The 23840-nt window shown below is 48.2% G+C and overlaps 1 protein-coding gene across 1 annotated transcript in view; it reads right to left on the bottom strand.

The window, feature by feature from the left end:
• The window catches only part of ANO2 (anoctamin 2), a 378662-nt gene that overhangs the window by 52234 nt on the left and 302588 nt on the right, over positions 1 to 23840 (bottom strand). Inside the window, exons 17-18 of the mRNA XM_033223504.1 lie at positions 21336 to 21531; positions 1633 to 1744 (exon numbers count right to left, since the gene is read on the bottom strand). Of these exons, the coding sequence (XP_033079395.1) occupies positions 1633 to 1744; positions 21336 to 21531 (308 nt within the window). The remainder of the gene's footprint in view (positions 1 to 1632; positions 1745 to 21335; positions 21532 to 23840) is intronic.

Below are 23840 nucleotides of genomic sequence, written 5' to 3'. Positions count from 1 at the left end.
GGAAGCAAAATGGTACAAGCCCACCATGGAACCAGACAGACAATCTGAATAATCCTACCTACTGCAGTGTCATCCCCGTGTTCACCTGTTGAAATCCTACTCATCCATTTAAGGCTGAGTGTGAGCCTTTCCTTTGCTGAAGTCCTCTTGTTGTCTCCATTCATAACTGTTCCCCCAACACTTTCTTTACACCTCTTATGATATCACTTACCGGATATAATCACTTACTGGAGATTACAGTGCGCTGTTGCTAAGACTATCTCTTCTAGTATACCATCGTTCATCTAAGGGTCAGGATCCTTTTTGCTTGCCTAGAATGTCATATGCATGTAATTTGCTATTGTCACTAACTCTACATTGAAAGCACCAATGAAGTGTATACTTCTTAATATGGACAGTCTCTCTGCTTCTATAATTTCATGTCAGCCAAGGGGAGAGGTCCTGAGAAGGGGGCTGTGGTTTGGATGATAAACACCTCTGTAAGAAATTATCAAGTGTGGATGATGACAGCTTGTGCTATTAGTGCCTGCTTAATGAGCTTCTAATTCTAGGGAAGCTTTCCTGATGTGTTGTTGGTTGACGTCTATTGGGAAATTTCCTTGTAGGTAGCCAACTGGCTTGATCATAAAAAAACATTTATCAAAGTGATTTTATATCCAGACTGATTGTATAATAAAGAATTTCACTGGCCTTTGTCCCTGGTTCCTGCATGAACATCTAAATCCTTGGAATTTCCCGTGATAGGAGCATCTTTGTTATTCCTGGTAGACCCCTAGGACTATATCTAAATTTATGCTAATGAGATTACTCAGGATGGGGGCAAGCCAGGCCAGAAGGATCAACCATGTTGGTTGAGGCTTTGAGTCATGTGATACTAGCCCAATCTCAGGGCAAGGGAAGGGCATTGGAGATTGAGTTCACTCACATGGCAAATGATTCTATCAATCATGCCACTCCAATGTGCCAGGAGGGTGACACATCCTGAGGACATGGAAGCTTCATGATTAAGAACCTCCTAAACCTAGTTCTATATGCCTCTCCCATTTGCTGATTTGGATTTACATCCTCTACTACTATAAAACTTCAGTTGTAAGTATAGCACATTTCTGAGTTCTGTGAGTCATTCTAGTGAATTATTGAATCTGATGGAGTAATGAGAAATCCGGAATTACAGCCAGTGGGTCACAACTGCCAGTGGCCTGAGAACCCCAGAGCTTGCCACTGGTGTGTGAAGTGAGGAAAGTCTTGTGAGGGGCTGTGTCCTTAACCTGTGAAATCTGTCTTAACTCCAGGTAGTTGGCATCAGAATTGCATGACAAGATCCAGGAGTCACTATCTAGATGTGAAATACCCTACTGCCTCATCCTCAAAGTTGGGAGACACAAATTTTTTCAAAACTCTCTCTTCAGGGCCTACAGTCAAATCCCTGTAAAGTGCCAGGGTCATCAGAATCTCAAGATGCTAATTCAAAATGATCGCATGCTAGCTAGCATTCCTTCTCCATGGGAAGGCAGGTGAAAGTGGGGTGAGGATGAGTGGGCAATGGGGACAAGCTGACCCTATTGTCCTGACAGTAGAGAACCCAGTCTTAGTGACAAATTGCCTTTCTACACATGACACCATTATACTCACCTCCCCTTGAAAAAGGCCACATAGAAGATGGGGGAGTAGGCATTGACAAACTTGAGCAAGAAAGCTTTGAGGATCAGGCGCTCTTCAAAAGTCTGTTCTGTTTTCGGAACCTCTGTAAGAAAAGAGCGAAGCTGATGAGACTGGGGTGAGATTTCTCACCTCTCCAGAGTTTTGACCTAGACACGAGCTACTATCTCTCAGCTGACACCTTCACAGCAAAAACCACGAGACCCATCTCTCCGGCACGTCAGAACTGAAGTCATCTGGGGGGGACCCAGGTGGTCTGCCAGGTAATACGAGGTTACAGAAGGGTAAAAAATATAAGATCACCGTCTTTCACCATCTTGATTCCTCTTGATTCCTCTTTCTCTCTTTCATTCTTAGCAGAAAAAATGCTGAATGAATTTTAGCACTAATTTGGATGAATGCAGGAAAGCATTCATCTGCATGTGCTCTAGGTAACCTAAGACATTTCCCGGTCATTCACTCAAATGATGAAGGCTTGTTATAGACAAGATGAGTGAAATAAACAGCTTGAGCCTAAGATCTCAGACTCGTAGGTCATGGGCCCAGGGTGTTCTATCAGGTCCAAGCAGAGGAGTGAGCTGGCATTCCCAGAAGGACTCAGAGACACTGAGCAGAAACCTCATAGGTGCCTTCAGAAGACTAGAGACACAGGAAGCTCCAGTGGACAACTGTTCAGGACACTTAGGAGGGACTCCACAGACCATGACAAATGGCATGGCAAGGACAAGAGGTGACAGGGTGTTCTTAGTCCATTTGGGCTGCTATAACAAACTACCATAAACTGAGTGCTCATGAAAACATGGCATTTACTTCTCAAATTCTGGAGGTTTGAAAGTCTGAGATCAAGGTAGATTTGGTGTCTGGTGAGGGCCTGTCTTTTGGCTCATAGACAGCACCTTCTCACTGTCCTCTCATGGTCAAGGGGAACGGCATCTCTCTCAGGCCTCTTACATAGGACTCTTTCCCATATGTGTGCTCTGCCCTCATGACCTTATCACCTCCCAAACACCATACCTCCTAATACCATCACCTTGGCGGTTAGAATTTCAACATAAGAATTTTGGGGAACACAAATATTAGGCTTATAGCACAGGGCCACAGTCTTCAGAGGTAGAAGAAAAGCACTAATACTACATCATGTGGACCAAGAACCACAGCCTGAAAGTGTGCTGAGCATACGTGACGACAGGGTCATGCCACCTGAGGAATTCCGTGTCCAGATGAGATGACTGTATGGGCCCCCTAACTTGCCTGCTCCACAAATTCACATATAGCTTTTGTAAGCATCGCTGAAGGAATGGACACAAAACCTTGTTTCTTCCATGGAATACCCTTCCCTCACCCACCTCCTTATGCAGAAATCCTTTATATCCTTTAATATCCAGGTGAGTTACTACCACACTCTCCAGATCAGACTGTACAACACTCGCCAGATCACATAGTACCACATCCTCCAGACTACACAGTACCACAGTCTCCAATTCACACCATATCAAACTCTCCAGATCACACAGTACCACATCCTCCAGACCACACAGTACCACAGTCTCCAATTCACTCCATACCAAACTCTCCAGATCAGACCATACAACACTCTCCAGATTACACAGTATCACATCCTCCAGACCACACAGTACCACACTCTCCAATTCACACAGTGCCACACTCTCCAGATCACAGTGTACCACCTTCTCCAGATTACGCTGTACCACACCCTCAAGATCACACCGTACTACACCCTCAAGATCACAGTGTACCATCTTCTCCAGATTACACCATACCGCACTCTCCAGATCACACTGTACCACACCCTCAAGATCACAATGTACCACACACTCCAATTCACACCATACCAAACTCTCCAGATCACTGTGTACTACCCTCTCCAGATTACATTATACCACACTCTCCACATAACACTGCATCACAACCTCAAGATTACACCATACCACACTCTCCAAATCACACAGTGCCACGCTTTCTTTCCAGAGGCATTACTAGATGCCTTCAGCGGGTAGTTAGTATTCTTGTTTTCTTCTGTTATGCTTTATCTGTCCCTGTGTTAACTATCCACACCTATGCCCTTTGAAAACTGACAACAGTCATTATCACTGATTCCTCCAGTCCATGTGTTTGGAGTCTTCCTAAGGCAAGGATTTAGGAGGAAGTAGATTATTTGAGAGGGGCTCCCAGAAAGCTTTGTGAAAGAGTGGGATGGTGAGAACGAGGAGAGTGGAAACCTAAGATAAATGTGCTCATGAACAGGGTAATGCCGCACCAACTGGGGTTCAGCCCCACTGGAGACCTCCTAAGAAACCGTGAAGCACACCTCCAAATTTGCACACTGAAATGGGAGATCAAACAGGAGCCCCTCCCTGGCTGAAGGTCACCTTTGGGGCTAACTCCCTGGCTCTTCCAGCCTGTCCTATGCACGGGTGAACCTGCTCCCACAATCAGAGAACGCTCATAGACAGAGAGTGGCAGGAAGCCATTGGTGCAGAGGAACCATCTGAAGGTCACCTCCAGGGTGGGCCAGCGGGAGGTGGGTGCTGCAAAAAAGCATCTGCTCCCATCCTCTGTGTATGACAGAAGGCACCATACATAGTTGTGCACTGTCATTACCTCACTTAACCCTCACCTCCCTCGGTGAGGTAGGTATTACGTGTCACTTCTGTAGATAAAGGGAATTGAGGCCCAGAGAGGTTACAGCCTTGCTCAAGATCACATAGCAGGTAAGAGACAGAGGTAAGATGTGAACCCAGATCTGCCTGCCTCAAAAAAATAGTTTTGAACAACATCAACTTTTTGCAATCAGAATGTTTGACCCACTGTTGTTTTCGTCACACATTCTCTTTCACCTCCCCACCTTCCACTCCCAGTCCAGCCTGATGCGCCTAAGAAATACTTGTCCTTTGCAGGTCTCATTCATCAAGCACCAGCTGTGTGTCAGGTGCCAGGCCAAAATGAAGAAAGGCTTTCCCCTTCCTTCAAGGAGCTTCACTGAGCAAGATCTCTGGAGAGGCTTTTGCTCACTGCCAAGTCTCTCCCAGATTGACCTGTCAGTAGCAGAGTATCATCTCCTGTCTCATGGCAGAAAGAGTCTTAGGGAAAGGCTGCATTGCCATGTTCCAGTTTCCCACACAGCACAGTGAGCCCTTCATTCACTGCCAATCCTACAACACTGTCTTGAGTATTAAGAGATGATGCTGCTGGCAGCGATGACTGCTCTTGCTGGTGCATTACCAACGACCCTCTCACACTGCACAACTGCATGTGTAAAGATGGCCCTTTAGAGGAAGACTGAAGCACCTAGGCCTCCCCTGAGTCTTGGAGAGCCTCTCATGTGTCCAAGGCTTGAAGACCACCAATGTAGGGTTCTTTGTGTGGGGACTAAGCTGCCAGAGAAAACTCAATGGGACTGAGAACCGTAGTGAATAGGATTACTTTGCTGAGCATCTTCAACTGCATAATGTATTGTTTAGGAAATATCGTGTTTGGTAAAAATGTTGTAAAAGATTTAACAAAAATATAGGTAGACACATACAGAGTTTAATATTAAAAATTCATCTATAGCAAGGGTTACTGCAGGAAGAATAACCCTGGAGTACAAGAACACACCCCCAAGAGTCCTACTTGTGTGAGGCCTCCCCAGTCTCCTGGGTGAGATGGGGAGGGAGAGATTGGCCAGGGGCTCATCACACGCATTCCCTCCTCCTAGATACACAGTTAGATGGGGGTAATATGAAGAAGCTGTGGCCAGAGAGACATGAGTGGAGGTGGCATATGCTGTTTCCAAGCCTGGGCCCCAGTGTTTCCTGTGAGGTCCTCTGCTCTCTCTCTCTTCCCTCATCTCCTAGGGAAAATGTCAATAGTACTACTGGAAAGAGGAAGCCCAGGTTCCTGAATCACCATGTGGAAGGCTGTCCTCCAAACGCCTGGCTTAACTACAACAGGAGCAAGAACTAAATGCTGGAGGTTTACAACACTTCTCCTGAATATGCTCCAACATTTAGATGTGCTGAAACTGACTACTGCAGCTGGTGAGGGAAACTGGGACAGACAGGTTGTTTGTCTTGTAACTTTCCTAAATGAAGAGAAAGACTCGCCCCAACTCAAGCCCTCGGAAAGTATGGATAGTGTTTCTGAGCAGGCCCAGAGGTCACTGACGGTGGCTAGAGCCGAAGTCCAAGGCCTATGTGCCGTTGACCCAGTGATCAGTTGTAGGTGAGGAGAAGTGTGTTTGAGAGAAACAGTGTTTAAGTGTGACACTCCAATACCGTCTAGTATAAATCACTGGGAACTGATTCCAACATCATCCAAACAACACATCCTCCAAAACTGAGCACGTAAACAACATTTTGGAGTTCTAAGAAAGACCTGCAGTAATTCAGAGAGGAAATTTCTAAGCTGTTAGACACAGTAGTAAAACAGTATCAGTGGAGAATGGCAGCAGAGCCAGGGGACCAACAGCACCTGTCATGGTCCGAGCCTGATCAGAGACCTATTAAAGAGACAGGCAGGGGTGAGACCTCAGGACCCACGGCCCTGGGGAGGGACATGAGAGTGGGAAAGCTAAGCAATCCTTTGGTGCTACTTTGCAAAGAGCATTGGCCGCTAGGGACTCTGGAGACAGCAGCGTAATTCTACAGGGGTTAAATCAGAATTCTACAGGAGTTGTACTGGAATTCTATAGGAGTTGTACTAGAATTCTACAGGAGTTGAATTGGAATTCTATAGCAGGAGTTGAATTGGAATTCTACAGGAGGTGAACTAGAATTCTACAGGAGTTGGAAAAGTCTTCTGTGATATTCCTCTGCTGGTGGAAAGTGTTGTAGTTTTCTCCTTCTGATCCCGCCTGGGTGGGTATGGCCCCCTGAGATAAAAGATCTGGGTGATCCTGTACTGCTTCACCAAATAATCATCTGGATAATGATTTGTGCTCACCGTTTCCAGCTAGCACGGCCGCTTCCGTCATTGCGTCTTTAGTTATGTATGTTAGCAAACGCCCCACAAGATCTTTAGCTTCTTAGGCCTTTCCCCTCCCTGCCACCAAGAGGCCAGGTCCTCCCTGCCTGATTTGTGCATATCAGGTCCTCACCTGTCTGAACATGCCACATCCCCATCTTCGGCCTGATTCTCATTCCCCTTAACTACAGGAGACAATTCTGAGGCCCAGTGGAAGTGTCTGCCATTGACAGATCACTTTCGGTTTCGAGATCTCATCACTCTGCAGCCTCATACGGCTCTGAACCCTCACGTTCACTGCACTCCCACGCTTGCTCCAGCCCCGCATAGTTTGGAAGGCTTTTCTCCATGAGCAAGGTCCCAGAGAGACATCTTCCGGGCAGACCCCAGCTATTGCCAGATGTGCTCTACGATGAACATGCACCGAATGAATAAACGAGTGAATGAATGATAGGAAAAATGTGTTTGGAAGAATGAAAAAAAAATGTGTCCCATATTAAAAATTCCCTGTCATATTCCAAGGAGGATAAATTCTAAGGAGGGACTTTTTTCTGAGCAGATGACAGGTGTAACCATATGACAGGAGCAGCCGGAAGACTCAAACTCGCTGACCTAACATAAGAGACGGGGGTGCTGGAGTTGGAGGCAGGACCCAGAAGGGTGAGGGCCAGGGTGATGGGAGGGGAAGGGCATAGACGAAATGGACTGACAGGTGTGGGGAGGGCCCACTGGGAGTTTTCATTAAGTGCCACTGTGAGGTTTGCAGTGTGACCTCTTTGTGTGCCTCTCCACACAATTTTCAATAATGATTCCTTGAAAGTGTTCTGGATTTGCTCTTGGGGGACTGCTGAAGGACTGGGTTCTACTTCGAGATGAGCATGGGGAAGGAGCAGCGACTGATCCGGGTAACGAATGAGAGAAATTAGCGAAATAGGCAGACACCATGGAAGGCAGAGGAGGAGAAGAGGAAGAAGAAAGAGAAGGGAAGGGGGAGAAAGAAGGAAGAAGAGGGAGGAGGGATGAAAGAAACGGGAAGGAGGAAAGGGAGAACTTTTCAATAGGATGTTTTTTCTTTCTTTTTTTTCCTTTTTTCAATAGGAATTTGAGCCTCTGTCCAGTGTGCCTGAGGCGTCCATTTTAACAATAACACAACCACATCTCATCTCTTTTATTTTATTTTTTTTTTTTTGAGGCGGAGTCTCGCTCTGTCTCCCGGACTGGAGTGCAGTGGCCGGATCTCAGCTCACTGCAAGCTCCGCCTCCCGGGTTTACGCCATTCTCCTGCCTCAGCCTCCCGAGTAGCTGGGACTACAGGCACCCGCCACCTCGCCCGGCTAGTTTTTGTATTTTTAGTAGAGACGGGGTTTCACCGTGTTAGCCAGGATGGTCTCGATCTCCTGACCTCGTGATCCACCCGTCTCGGCCTCCCAAAGTGCTGGGATTACAGGCTTGAGCCACCGCGCCCGGCCTCATCTCTTTTAAATATTTTGGGGACAAGAAAACCTAAAAAAAAAAAATAAGTAATCAGATCTGAGGGTCTGAAAATTTGGAAAACGTATCTTGGAAAACATATCTAGAAGGTGATCGGGATGAGATGTGGAGTGGCACGTGTCTTTAATTTTATTTTATCATCCACTTTGAACTGTGTGTCCTCAAATCTCCCAGTCCCTACAGGAATTTCCTCCAAATTCCCTGCAAAGAGGATCTAGTCATTTCAGAGGCCTTTCCTCCAACTGGAAATGAGTGATTCCATTCCTCCATACTGATAAGTCATAGGCCTGGCTATTATTTATGAGTTTTATTTCTAAAAAACAGCCTGTGCCTGTGCTTTAGGGCCACGAGCCACCATAAATAAGGAGCATTTCCAATAAACGATCCAAATCCATGTGACAGGCCACAAAATCAGCTTAGCGCCCCAGCTTGGAGCAGCTCTGAGTCACAGTGTGTGCTTGGCCGAGCCTTCTGGGAAAGGGGTCTCAGGAGAGCACCGCCCAGTGAGGGAATAAATGAAAGTTTGAGGCAAGGAGGGATGCCACAGCCTGGAGCTCCACTTTAGCTTTTGGATCCCTTTCACAAGCCAACACAGAGGGCCTCACCTGCCTGTGACAGAGACTACATGGCTAAAGAAATGGGGCAAGCGGGCAGGTGCAGTGGCTCGTGCCTGTAATCCTAGCACTTTGGGAGGTTGAGCAGGGCAGATCACTTGAGGCCAAGAGTTTGAGACCAGCCTGGCAAACATGGCAAAGCTCCGTCTCTATGAAAAATAAAAAAATTAGCTGGGCGTGGTGGTGCATATCTATAGTCCCAGTTACTCGGGAGGCTGAAGCACAAAAATTGCTTGAACTCAGGAGGCAGAGGTTGCAGTGAGCTGAGATCATGCCACTGCACTCCAGCCTGGATTACTGCAAGGCTCTGTTTCAAAAAAAAAAAAAAAAAGAAAGAAAGAAAGAAAAAAAGAAAAGAAGAAAAAAGAAAAGAAGGAAAGAAATGAAGAAATGGAGCAAGTGTTCCCAGAGGCCAGGTGGGATGGGTTGACGTCTGAAGGTCAGGAAGGGCTGTCTGCATCTCAGGCCACTAGGCAGGATTCCTCATAAGACAGATTTCTGGAGGAGTCTGAATTTGAACCCCATGAAAAAATGGTCCATCCTTGCGTTGTGAACAACTCCAAATAAAGTACCTTTAGATTCCATGGCTACGGGGATATGAAGGATGGGAATCTAATGGAGAGAGGGTGAGGAGGTAGACAGGCAACCCTCTCTGTTATTCATGTGCCCCTAACATAGCACCTCCCCTGGGAAGCACCCCAGGTTGATTAGAGGCCATCTGGAAGTTTCACCTGCTTCCGACCTGTGGAACAGGATCCCAACAAAGAGGGCAGACTCCACTTCCAGCCAGAAAGGACACTCAGAGGGAACTTCTGTGCAGAGCCATTCCCACCATCAGCCCTTTTCTTTTAAGTGTTAATCCTCTGCTGCATCGTGTCATGAAAAAATATGAGTGCAAATGACCCAGCTGTAAACTGCCTTGGAAAACAATTAGTATGAAAGCCCAGCTTCATCCCAGGAGGGCAGCTCAGGACTGAAAGTCCCCAGAGCTCCATCCTAATCATATGGAAGCAGCACGGCCAGGAGAGGACGCCAGCTGCAGGCTCTGAGTCTTGGAAAAGCAGCTCCTCCTGACTGGCGTCTTCGACAGCCCAGGTGGCAAATGCATAACGATGGCAGCAAAACAGAACCAAAGGATGCCCAAGCAAAAGTGCTTGCTCTTCCCCTTACCTCTCCCTAAGGCAGGTCACGCCTTTGCAAACAGCAATGTTTGCTGACAGCACAACCATCTGGGCTACCCTTCATTTGGGAATGGGGGGCCGGTGGAGGGACTATCCGGGTACCTGGTGTGATGCTGTTGCCTTGGTAGTGCCATGGGTAGGGTGGAAATCACCCTAGGAGAAGTCAGCCAGCTGGGTGACAAGGCAGCCAGCTCATAGCCTGAGGGAGCTGAGAGCGCCTGAACTGGGGATCTGGAGGATGTACCTGAGATACTCCTGCGGCCCCAGAGAGCCTCCTAGCACAGGGGCCCTATCCCGCAGAGTCAGGGAGGTAACTCTTGCACCTCTGCAAAGGAGCATGAGACCTACTGTGCTGGCTAGCAGCCTAGGCCAGGGTGACAGCGCCCCAAGCACATCTCCTTTTAAGAAAAAAAGGGACCTAAACAGGAAGGGAGCCCTGGAGGGAGAGGGAGAGAGGGGGAGGGGGGGAGGGGGGGAGGGGGGGAGGGGGGGAGGGGGGGAGGGAGAGGGAGAGGGAGAGGGAGAGAGAGAGAGAGAGAGGAGAGAGAGAGAGAGAGAGAGAGAGAGAGAAACATATTCTGTTATGGGCCAATCATGAGAATCCTCCTATATCCAGCACCTACTATGTGCCAAGGACCATACAAGCACTTGACAATTTCCCTGAGATGTTTTTCCCTGTGGCAAGGACAGGAGTGAGGAGAGCGCAGGAAGGTGTGCCCCATCCCTGATCACAGACACCCCTAACACCCCTGAGTCATCTGGCAAATGCACACACTGGTCTAGAACCCGAGGGAGGAGGCATACAGTCACTCCATCCTCAGCCCACCCCTCACGTCTTCCCAGAGGAAAATCACCCAGAGGAAATTCTCCCGTCTTTCCCACCATTATCTTCTCTCATTCGACAAATACCTATTGAGGATGATCATGTGTCAGGCACCGGGTACCAGGTGTGCAGTGGTGGACAATCCAATAAGCTCCTGCCATGTGGAGCTCCCAGTGTAGACGGGTGAGGGGGACAACTGCAACCATCTTAGACAGCGGTGGGTGTTGAAGGAATATGTAGTGATATGAGAAGCAGAAGGAAAGGGCAATGGGAAGGCTGTTTTGGTCAGAGTGGTCAGGAAAGGCCTCTGAGGAGGTGACCTCTAAGCTGAGACCTGCAGGGTAAGGAGGAGCCAGCCTCAGGGGCTGGGGAGAACTCCAGGGGGAGACACCAGCCTGGGCAAAGTCCTCATGGAGAACCCCCAAGGCTGTGCAAGGAATTGGCCGGTCCACACAACTGGAGCATCCTGAGCCTGGTGGAAGTGCTGGGAGGGGGAATTGGAGAGGAAGGCTGGAGAGTCAGTGTGGGGCTCTGTGAGCCACAGGAAGTACAATGGGAAGCTGTTGTAGGTTTCTGAACAGGGGAAGGATGTGATGAAATTAAATTTTTTAAAATCACAGAAAGTGAACTGTGTGGGGGGGAATGTGGCGGGGAGACAGAAGTGGAAGCAGAGAGACAAACTGTGAGTGTGTCGTTGTCCAGGCACAAACCAGTCAATGTGAAGACGAAACTTGTGAAAAGTGGTCAGATGGGGGATATGTTTGAAGGTAGGATGAACAATACTTACCAGCAGAATGGATCCTAGGGGTGATAGAGAGAGAGAGCTCCAGGGAGTGAGAGTGCCAGGGAGAGACAGAAAGACAGAGCCAGGATGGCACCTGGACTTGGAAGTGAGCATTTGGGTGGCTGGTGGTGCCATCTCCTGAGATGGGAAGAATCAGTGAAAGGCACCAGGTTTGGAGGAAAAATTATGTGTTCGGAGTTGGACACATTAAATTCCTGGTCCTGTGCTTCTCCTTGGCCCCTGTGATACTGTCCCCCAAAACCCAAAACCCCCAAACCCCGACTCATGACCCAAGGCCATTAGAACATTGTATGAACTGAGAATCATGCTGTGAAGTACCCAGCCAGCTTGGAGGAGTCACCACCTCAAGCAAGTCTAAGCCTCAATGTCAAGGTTGGACTGGGTGACTTCCCAGGTCCTTCCTGCTTCTGGTCTTCTGTGCTCTACAATATGATTCATGAGGCTTTGACGGAAGAATAGAGGGGAACCCTGGGCTGGAAGTCAGAAGACCTTTCTGTCCTAGAGTTCCCAGATAAGGGAATTTATCTTTCTGAGCCTCAGTGTCCTGATTCATAAAATGATACTTTCCTTCAACATTTGTTGGGAAACGCAGCATGGAAAGCACCAAGCATAGCGTAAGGGCTCAAAGATTTGCTCTTATGATGATGGCACAGCAAGGCGCTCCATCAGAGATTTGCACATTTGTTTCTACTTCTTTAGTAAAAGAGATGCTAGCAAGTTAGCTAAAAATCCCCTACAGAACCCTCTTAGAAGATTGGGGGGCGCATTTTGGCATCACTTGGGGTGGTGAGGTCCCTAGGAATCACCGAGGGCCAGGAAGGTGAAATAGGCAATCGTAGGATCTGTGGCATTTTGAAGAATGAAGGTGGCAAGCTGTGTGCTCCCAGGTTGGGTTCCCAGGGAGAGCAGGGGCCCTTGCTATGGGTCTGGGTGTTAGGTGGCATCCTGGAGATGAGGGTGGAGGTAACATATGTGTCCTAGAAACAAGAAACCCTGATAGCTGCAGCCCCTAGACTGAGCCCACTCTAAAGAAGAAGAGTGTCTTCCCTGGAAGAGCCCATGCTGTCCAGGCCTGGAGTAAGGAGGGGCTGCCTCAGCAGCAGTCCAGCCTCTCCCATCAGAGGGGTGTGGCCAGCGGCCAGCAGCAATGTTCTGTAGCAGTGAGACCCAAGGAGCAAAGGGCAGGTTCTACCCAGGAATCTCTCTGTTTGACTTCGGATGTTGGCCTGTCCCCTCTACCACTCAGGATTGCAGCAAGAAACAATTCCCCTTGGATGTTTCAAAAGAAGCGACTCTAATGAAGCCCTTACTCACAGCAGTGAAGAGACGACGAGAGGAAATGGCTTGGCTGGTGCCTAGGAAGAACCAAGAGGGAGAACTCATCCTGCAAGAGCTGCAGTTACGAAGAGATGCATTTTCTCCAGAGATGTGGGAGGGTCAGGGAGAGACAGAGGAAAACACTTCAGTTCCCTAGTGAGGTGGAGAGGGGATCTGGGGAGAAAAGGTACAAACAAAGGAGGAGGACCACAGCCCACCCTTCTCTTCTGGATGCTTTAGTCCCTGGGCTCCTAGAAAATCCAAAGAGAGGGAGAGGAAGAGGAAGATATTGGACTTCTTGCTAACAGGAGAGATGAGTGCTCCAAGGACTTAGTAGGGAAATGAGAGACGTGTTCATGGTCACAGCTCATGTTTGGGAAGGAATTATTACCAGTTATACTAAGTGTTCTAAATAGCGGGATTAATGACCGTAGTCTTATATAACTGGTAGGGGTATAACCGTACTCACATCGTTTTATTAGTAGTCACAGCCTCCTGCCATCCTCTCTCTTTCCCAGGCAACATTTAGAATAATTTAAGCCAACATCATGGAGGGGCCTCCCAACAAGCACAGAATGCCCCCTGGTCACACCCTGGGAGGTTCTTTCTCCCCCACAGGCTAAGGCCACCCAGAGAGCCAGGAGCCCCAGAGAACCAGGATCCCGGTGCAAAGCAGGAAGAGAATACAAGCCAGCAGACCCAACTTTCAGGCCAGATTGAAAATGACCAGCACTGTGGTGTCCCCCCCAGAAAGGTATAGGCCCCATTCCCCTCTCCAGCCCACACCGCCCAGGCCCACCCATGTCCTGTGCTGGATTCTGTCCCTGATCAGGCTCCACTGCAGAGAGCAGATCCCCCATCCCAGAGCACTGCATCCAATAAAGCCAACACTTCCACCCCATGCTCCAAAAACAAACACTATCCACATTTAGAAAATCAGATTCATATATACCCCAAGTATTCTTCTTTAAAGAATGTTTGGTGCCCTGGCATTTGTATCTGTGATACCGACTTTTCCCCCGTCCTGTTCCTTTCCTCCTGCTCTTCTCTCCTCAGTAAGAATATATTGCTTTTTGCTAGAGTAGCTTAGAACTGGAGGAAAAGTTTAGACTCAAAACTTCCTGGGAGGGGCCAGACACGCTGGCACACACCAGTAGTCCCGGCATTTTGGGAGACTGAGGCAGGAGAATCACTTGAGCCCAGGAGTTCAAGACGAGCCTGGGAAACAAAATGAGATCCCTTTCTCTACAAAAAGTTAAAAAAAAATTGAGCCAGATGCCATGGCACACACCAGGAGTCCCAGCTACTCAGGAGGCTGAGGTGGGAGGATCCCTTGAGCCCAGGAGTTCAAGGCTGTTGTGAGCTAGGATCATGCCACTGCACCCCAGTCTGGGCAACAGAGCGAGACCCTGTCTATTTTTGAAAAAAGAGAGAGAGATTCCTGGTGGCCTTTCGAATTTTTAAAAGATTTCTTTCTTTTTTAAAACTTATAAGCACGCAGGACCCCAAAGCCTGGGGAGCTCCGCTCTCTCTGTGCATGTGAGACAGACGGCTGTACTCACAGCTTGCCTCCCTGCTGTCTTCCCTGCCTGGGGCATCTGACCCACGTGGTTGTCCCCATCCCCAGAAGCACTCCGCCTCTTGTCATTCACATATGTGAGTGCACTGCATTTTAAATCTTCTGGAGCCTCTGTGGTGTTTTCTTTTGCTCTCCCAACAAATTTAAACTTTTCTGGGGAACAAGGACAGCTACATATTAAAAGGCCGTAGAGTGTCATGGTTTTAGCAAGGACAATGAGGCCAGACTCACCACTTATCAGTGCCATGACCTTGGGCCTCTCATTTTCTGTTCTGTGTCTTCAGTCTTCCTGTCTCTAAATGGGAGTGTTAAGATTACCTACCTGACTGGGGCTGTTTTAAGGATTAAACATACAGATATATGGAAAGTGCTTAGAACAATGTTTGGTTCGGGGTAAGCAGTATGTGCGTGTGTGTGTGTGTGTGTGTATGTGTGCATGTGTATGTGTGTGTGTGTGTGTGCGTGCCTGTGTGTGTGCACATGTGCGTGTGTGCCCGTGCACGTGCGTGCATGTATGTGGGCAGGTGTGTATGTGTGTGAGATATAGTGTAAGCAGGGTGTGCATCAACACACACTCATGCACACTACTAACTGTATGCTTTGGTCAAGTTTCTAAACCTCTTCAGCCTTCTTATAAGTAAAATGAAAGAAATGACTAATTCCCAGTGTTACTGTCATAATGTGGGGCAAAGTATGCAAACCGGTGTTGGTATGAGGTGGGCACTCAATGGAACTCAGGGCCTTTCCCCATCCCGCCTTTCACTCCCGTCCCTGGCCCCACTTCAGGAGCATCTGGGGCAGTGACAGTCAGGAGTGGGCTCTCAGCAATGTCTAAGCAGCTCCCAAACACAGCCATTTTCACAAAAACCTTGACTTTACTAATACTTTTTTTCAAGCACGTACAATGAGCTCAACCCTGTGACTTGGAGAGACTGGATGGCAAGGGAGGGATGAAGTGCACCAGCCAGCACTCTGCACAGAGTTTCGAAAGAAAAGACAAGGAGGAAAAGGAGGCAGAAAGCCAAAAGCATTTTGAGTATTCAGTCCAGAAGCCTGCCATCAGCTGTGCCTCCTCCATCCTGCCTCCTATTGGAAGAATTCTCCAAAGCTAGAGTACAGACAGGCCCCCTTTCCGGGCCAAGCCTGACCACTGCCTACGTTGTTACGCTAAGGTCCTATAGCTTTCCTTCTCCCAGAGGTATGGCTCAAAGGCACAAGACACCCCTGCATCCTGACCCGAGGAGGACGCACACCTTGCACCAGTCAGCTCCATTGCCTTCTTGCCTCCCGCCCTATCCTCCCAACATGCTGCAGCCTGTCCTGTTTGCTGTATGTCCACAGGCCCAGTGACCTGCCCAGATTTTGCGTGCTTCCTCCCCCAGGACTTGGACCCTTTCTCTACAGTCACCACCTGTATCCCCTCCTGGAGTGAACAGATCACTGGGGACTAAGAGACCTTGTCCCACCCGTCCACTGGGATCCTACGCCCGCAGCACTCAAAATCCAATACTGATGCTTGCTGAAGCTGGCCACACACTCTGTACACTGTGCCTTGACCAGCCGGGCTCCCTCTCAGACACAGTTCCAGAGCTTCATGCACTTCCCCAGAAAGCCCCCTTCCCACCACCCTGGGGTGGTGCTCAGTCCTGCTTCACCAGTGCTGTGTTGCCTCCAGATTCCAGCATGCCTTGCATGTAAGTTCCTGACTATTGTTATGGCAGCTAGGGGGACAATCACTGTGTTTATCTGCCACTGCTGCTAGTGGTAGATATCATTCTCAAGGAAATTAACAAATCTTGCCTTCTGTGATATATATTTGTAGCAAGAATGGACCTCAGATAGGCCTAACACCTCAGCCTCTTGAAGGATGCTCCCATTACTCAGCCCTGTGGGAAACACTTGGGTACTTATTGGGGTTACTGACACCAGCTGTTTGCACCTGGTGAGCAAAGCGCATACTCACAGCCTCCTCAACTATCAAGAGATCTGGGGCAGGAAGCCAAGCGGGTGTTAAACCCAGCGTGAGAATGGCAAAGGAAGTCTTAAGCCTGGCAGACTTCTCATTCCATTAGGTGGCATTATCCATAGCTTTATGTCCGCGTGGAGCCTGAGGGAACCCTGTAACCGTATCTCTGCCTGTGGGGCTACTGCTGGGATCTACTATGTGGGACCATCTCTGTTAGTGTGGGTATTCTTTGCCTTTAAGGAAACTTTAAGTCTCCTGATACCCTTGGTGCCTCTTTCAGTCACTATCCCATTGTGTCAACTTTGCACTGGCCTTATGCATCTCAATAAGATCACACATCCTTCTGTAGGAAGACAGAGTTGAAATAAGGAATACATAAATGTTCACTGTAGCCTCTACTGTGGCTTAAAAGATACCCAGCCTATGGGCATTCCTTGAAAAACGTCTTTTTGCATGCATGAATGAAGACAGAGACGTATTTCACCAATGACTGCATTGACAAAAATGTGCTAAGATCTGCCATGGGCCAGGTACTGTGCAGGAAATAAAAATGAATGAAAGACAGGGTCACTGTTCTCAAGAGCCTTGCAGCCTGGTTGGGAACAAGCAGCAGAGACCTTTCCTGCTTACAGAATGGCCATGTCCTTTCACACATTTTCCAAGTTCTTCATAATTAGGCTGATTCTAGCCAGTGAGCTGTGAGCAAACGGGATGAATGATGATGCTTGGAGGCTGAAACATTTAACAGCCCCAGTCAATGCTCCAGCTGTCTTTTCTTGACATGGTGTCCATGGCAGCCCCCATCAGTCTAGGTCCCTGAGCAACTGTGTGCAGCAGAGACCCCTGCTTGATCGCACTAGATATGTGGGCTGAACAAGAACACAGATGACTTTACAGATGCAACCAAGATTTCAAGATGAATTTATAACCCCAGCAGAGCCTACTCTATTCTAACACTCGGAAGACACATACATGTGAAATGTGATAAGATCAGTAGTACCTGATCAGCATCCAATGAGTAGTGTGGATAAGACGCTCCAAGCTTAGCCTTGACCTGCAGGGTTTGCCTTTACTATTCCATCTTCCTAAGAGTTCTCCTTCCAGATCCTTTTGTGGGTGGCTCCCTCCTGCCATCCAGGTCTCAGCTATAAAGTTACCACCTTGAAACACCTTTCCTGACCAGCTCCTCCAGAGTGCACAGCCCCAGACCACTGTCTGTCTCATCAGACCTTTCTCACATTCTGCGGAATGGCCCTGCTCGCTGTCCATCTTTCCCTTGCCACAGTGAAAGCAAAATGAGAGCAGGGACCTTGTCGCTTGTCATTGCTGTGTTTTCAGAACTGTGCCTGGCACAGAGCAAGCACTCCATCAACAGCTGATGGATGAACCCAGAAACAGAGGGTGTGTGCCGGGGGAGTCTGGAAGTGGGAGGATGACCACCAATGGCTGAGAGGCCAGAAGAGGATTTACAAAGGAGGAGCCCTCAAGAAGCCCTTTCAAGGAGGGTCACTGAGGTCATTTTGGCAGTTACAGCAGCATGAGCAAGGCTGGGCTGGGGCCACACGGGGAGGCTAGGGTGACCGTGAGCTGAGTGGGTCAGCTGGGGTGGAGGACCACAGTGGGAAGAAAGTAGCTGAGAGCTTGAAATGCTAACTATAGCTGCTCTAGGGCCAAGGGAAGCTGTCTGAGGGTGCTGACTGGGAGCAATGTCCCCAAACCCACTGTTCAGGAAAGGTTGACTGGATGGGGATTTCCAAGCTAGAAGCCTGTTGAAAGAGGCTGAGGACAACGGCATAGGCGTTAGGCTGTGAAAACCGTCCAGACACGTGATGACCAGAGGACAGGAGGAATATGATGAAGGAAGGATCAGTAAACCTTTGTCCAAAAAAGTTCCCCAATACCCACTGCCACACAGTTGGGGGTGGGAGGAGAAGGAGCCAGGTCTAGAGTTCAAAGCTTCTTTCCACTGGATTCTCAAATTCAGTGGTCCCTCTCTGAGCTCTCTGGGGTACCCAGTCTAAGGTAGACAAGAGCAACGCCCCAGAACAAGGCTCACCGGGGTTCCTGATGGAGACCCAACACACCACTTCAGTACAGATGCTGAGAAACTGACATCAAAGTCACACAAAAGAGATTCACATTTTAGAGGTAGAATCTGAGTCTGAACTTTAGTAAAGTGAGGGTATAATACTTCCCTTCCTGGCCATGCAGTTTTTGTGAAGATGAAATGGAGTTACAAATTTTATTTTAAGTTTAAAAATACTTTATGAGTATCACTCTCAGAGAGAACAAAATGTACTTGTTAGGATTGTATCTCCTTTCCAGGGCACAGACTTTCTTATGGAGTCCTGGACATTGATTTAACAGCCCAGGGTAGCCGCTTTGGTCTGGGCAAGGAGGCTGTGTGGGTAGAAACAGTGAACATAGCTTCATGATGTGAAAGCTGTGTTACAGCCCATTTTATTTGTGGCTTTACACAGAAGAGTTAAGGCCCCGCCTCGCACATGGGGAGTACTCACTAAATACTTATTAACGAGTTTTCTATTGTTGCCCACTCAATTTCTCTTTCATCTTTATCACTATCTAGCGCAATGCAAGAAGAGAGATAACGTAACACAAATGAACAGCAAGAAGAAAGGTCAACATCCCCACTGACTTCCTGGCCCTCTCTTTCCTACTTCCTGCCCATACACTCAGCAATGTCCTTTCAATTGGCTCTCCTACCTCTCCCTATTCTGTCACATCCTATTTCCCTGCTAAGTAATTTTGCAGACAGCTCCCGTCATGCCACGCTCTTAAAAAAAAATCCTCAGTGGTGCTAGGTCAGGACCACATGGAGTGAGTAGGGGACATTTATTTCTACTCCTGATGTTTCCTCCATGCGGTGGGAGTGTGATTGGTTGTCATGTCTCAGCTTGTCTTCCCCCAGCTCAACCATCTCTCCTCTTGGGTGAGAGAAGGAGTAGCAGCTTATCTTATGGTTGAGTCTGGAAGAGGACGCTGGCATTCCTTGCCTAGCCTCTTTTTCTGCCCCTCCTTGGAGGGGAGCTAAGGGCCTGCAGGAAGCAGGTGTTCTTCTATGTCCCTCCAAGTTCTAAGTTCACAGGGCTGGCCCATCCACCGCTGCCTGCCATGGAGACAGAATGTCTTTCTGGTTCTTCTCCTAAGCTACTACCTCCCATGTAGCCTTTCTCAGTTTTACAGCTGATATTTTGGCTTTGTCTACACTTGCCTTGATCTAATTTCTCAGCTGGTTCAGTAATCAGGCCAGGAAGATGGTACTGTTTATTGCTGAATGTCCCTGGGAACTCCAGCAAACACTTTTCCATGATCTATGAAAAATATCGGAGTCCTCAGCCTGGCATTTTAGATTTCCCATCAAAAAGCAAAACAAGACAAGAAAACATGAGCTGGTTAACTCCGTCGGCCCAGTTTCCCACTCCATCATGCCCTGGATGCGCCCTGGACCTAGAGCCCCGGCAGCGGGCTCCCCTGGCGTCCTGCGCATGCTTCATGTTTCTTTCTCCCATACACGGAGTTCAGCTCCTGCTCCGCTGGTGTTTAGCTCGACCAAGACTCTCCCAACCACCCAAGTGGCTCATTTGCCACTTTCCTGCATGCCTTTCCTGACCCCCTGATCACTCCCTTCAGTGCTGTATTTCTCGCTTGGTTTCCTTTGCCAGGAATCTCCCTCTCCTCCTGCCCATCCCCTCCTCCCTATATGCGTGCCTGCCTGACTCTCACTTATCTCTGAGCTCTACAGTTAAATGCCTCTCCCTCCAAAGCCTCCTGAGTCCCCAGGAGTGTTGGATGTTCTTCCAAAGTGCTTCCATAGAATCCTGTCTATCATTAAATATGCTGAATTACAATTCTCTGCTTATTTTTCTCAAGAAGCTTATGAAGAAACACAGATAACACTCATAAATATGCACATTCCTGGAAACAGCAGAGCTGCCCCTAGGATGCTAAGCTGCCGATAGCAACACAGAAGCCAAAGCAAAGTGCTCACCATGGGTAGTGTTACAGTAGAGGCCAAGCAGGGGAAAGGCACAGAGAGAGCAACTTTCTGGAATTCTCCAGTCATCAGGAGAAGGCTCTTGAGGAGGTGGTTATCCTATCAAGGGTCCGTGAATTAAAGGCATCATATATACCATCAATGCAACCTCCCTATGAGGTTAACCAGAAGTTAGAGTCAGAGAGGAAAATCCCTACATTCAGAGAGGGAAGGGATGAATCCAGGCCACCCAGAATACATACAATGGGACAGGGTCTCGACTGTCAGCCTCCCCCATCCAATAAGCACAAATGCCAAATGCCAAAACGTGGTGCATGGGCAACAGCGGCGTACAGCTCAAATGACACGTCTGAATATTGAGGCCATTGCATTTTTCTCACTGGTTTGAAGCTTGGGAAGTCTGATATGCCTCTTTGAAGTCTACTGAGTGCCCGGGGAATGTGTGGATTTTCTGGGGCCTCTGACAATATGGGGATAGATAAGACCAATAAGACCCTCTTGGGCTCAAGTATCAAGAGGCTTTCCTCAACTTTATAGATGCTGCTGGGAAAATGAGAGCGAAAGCTCTGTACTTTTTAACAGGAAGTCTGCCTTGCTTTGAGGTTAGGCCAAAAAGAACAGACCCTGTGGTTTATCCTTAGGGGACAGTGAGTGTCCTGTCACATGAGGCAATCAATACAGGCCAGAGGACTTGATCAAGAATGTTACAGGAAGGATTCCCGCGTTTAGAGAAAGCCCTTTGGCAGCCCTGCAAATACACATACATTGTACTTCCCCATTCCTCTAATTAAAATTCACTGTACAAAGCGCCCTGTCCCTGTCCCATTTCTTTTTTTATTTTGGGTCATTATCACCAAAAGCCTTGCACACATTGACTTAAAGAGGGCCTAGGACAGCCAGAAGATTCAGTGACACAGTACCAATTTTGGTGAGCCAGTTGGCCACAGCACCATAGATCTCGTCCAGGATGAGGATGACCACGAGGTTGATGATGACTGCTGTTGCTGTCACTGTCACCCGGACGTTGGAGCGTGTAGCCTTATTGAGAGACAGAGCGGCTGCTGTTGTTATTCGATACACAATCACCCCAAAGACGATTGAGAACGTCAGGGCAATCTGTTTGGGGGAAAACAGAGAAAAGTACACATCAGCAGACAATTCTTGAGCATCTACTATTTGCTCTGCCAACAGGACCATTTGCTGTTATCAGATATTATTAATCTGGAGTCTTTTGGTGGGTAACAAGGGAATCTTTTGGTGGGTAACAAGGGATTCTAGATATTAGTCTGGAATATTTGGCTGGGTAACAAACTTTTAGGCAGAGTTCTGAGGGGAGGTGCATTTTCCAGGGGAGGATGTCTTAATTTTTATCAGAATCTAAATGATTTATCACACACACACACAGTAAGGATGAACACGCTGGATCCTGTGGAGTGTTCAACACACATGATGCAATTTCTTTCGTGAGGGAGCTTTTGATCTTCTATGGAAATAACATGAACTCCTTTTAAACAAACCATAGTAAATAATGCCCAAGAATGTATTAAATGCTAGATGAAGAGTATTATTGCTGAAGGAACTCCAAGTACATGGGAGCAAATAAATTTGGGTGGCCAGGGAATAGTCTGTGGAGACAGTGGGATTTAAAATGGAGTTTTCATGAGAAGAAATAGAAAGCCACTGAAGGTACCTGAGCTGAGAAGGGATGAGTTACAACTTGATAAGTAGAGGCAAGAAGGCTGCTCAAAGGAGAAAAGAGGGAATACATCAGGAGTGAGATTTTAGGAATCTCAGTCCTCAGGATGAACAAAATATCACTGTAAGATTTCTCTACTGGGTGACTTGAAATGGAGGACTCAGATTCCTCATTTGGTTCAGAAATGTCTAGCTGCTGTGCTCCAAAAGGAGGGTTATAGCTACGTGACCCCTAAGGGTCTCCTCATTTCTTCTCTCTAGAACCTAAGAATAATAAGGCACTCTCTTAGACCTAGATCTGCCCAATAGCCCCTCTTCCTTCTTCTGTCCCCACGTCCCCTCCTGTCCCCATCACAACCAAGGAAGGATCATTTCCAGGAAGAACAAGGATGCTGTGAGAAGAAAGTGCCCTGAGTAAGCCTCTTAGAGGGGACACAAGAAAGAGAGACAACTGCTAGGTGCATGCCCCGCTCAGAGCAAATTCTAACCTGCTGCAGTCAAGACTTCTTCAGGAAAGAAGCCTTCCTTCTTAGGACTCTTTCTGTAAAGGAAACTGTTCAGGTCCTATTTCCTCTGCAGGACAGAGAATGGGCACTGGCTATGAAGAACTAAATAGAAAACGTGGGGAGAGAACACGGCAGGTGGAAGGCTCCCCTGTGCTGGACTACACACACACACACACACACACACACACACACACACACGGAGCGGGGCAGGAAGGAGGGGGTGAGAGGAGGGGAGGAGAGGCACAGGAGGAAAGGGGAGGGGAGGTGGGGGCCTCTGGCTTGGGCAGTGCTTTGCAAGCAGTGTGAATGACACTCCAGTGGCCTGCCAATGGGTTGCAGATGTGTCCAGGTATGGATGATTTCAGACCTCTGGTGGGTACCTGGGGTGTGCTGGTGACAGACTTGGCTCTTTATCCTGGTGGGCTTCAAAAACGACCAGTAATTGCCCTATGGGCCGTGTTGTGAAAAAGCAGCCCTTGGTAAGGAAGGCAGAAAGGTGGCGTTCTCCGGGTAGAGGAAGGCTGTGTGGTTGGGTGTGTGTGGGTGTGGGGAGAGGAGAGGTTGGATGGGAAAAACAATCTGTGTGAGGCCCCTCTTCTGCTGCAAGGTGGGGGTGGGGAGCGGCAGAAACACCAGCCTCCAGGACTAAGTAGGGACTACTACCGTGTAACTGGGAAAACCTGCACATGACATCACCCCTCTCCAACAATGTCGACATTTTCACTTTCCATTCCTCTGGGATTGTCACTGCCAGACAGTAACGGCCTAGAAAATGTGGTGTGAGATTCTTTTCCCCAAAAATCACTTTTGCAGTGAAGACCAGTGATGAAAGTATTGATGAGGCTGGAGAGGTGAAGGTATTGAGGAGTGAGTGAATGTGTGTGTGTGTGTGTGTGTGTGTGTGTGTGTGTGTGTGTGTATTTGGGGTTGGGATTAGGAGATGGACTAGGGGAAAAAAACAATGGCAAAAACATCCGTTGTTTAGGGTCTTATGGGAGGGACATGGAGGAAGGTGTGGGGAGAAGATCAGCTTCTATTCTTCTCTAAGAGGCCCAGTTGCTAAACTAGAGAAGGAACACTCTTTGCTACTCAAAATATTGTCCAAGGACCAGCTGCATCAGCTGGAAGCTTGATTGAAATGCAGAATCTCAAGCACAACCCCAGACCTATTGACCTGGAACCTGCATTTTAACATAATTCTTTTTCAAATTCAAGGAGCACTGT

The sequence above is a fragment of the Trachypithecus francoisi genome, unplaced genomic scaffold, assembly GCF_009764315.1.
Source record: "Trachypithecus francoisi isolate TF-2019V2 unplaced genomic scaffold, Tfra_2.0 Lachesis_group11, whole genome shotgun sequence".
NCBI classification, from domain to species: Eukaryota; Metazoa; Chordata; class Mammalia; order Primates; family Cercopithecidae; genus Trachypithecus; species Trachypithecus francoisi.
Note: the sequence above shows the minus strand (reverse complement) of the source record. Positions and strands in the feature narration are given on the sequence as shown.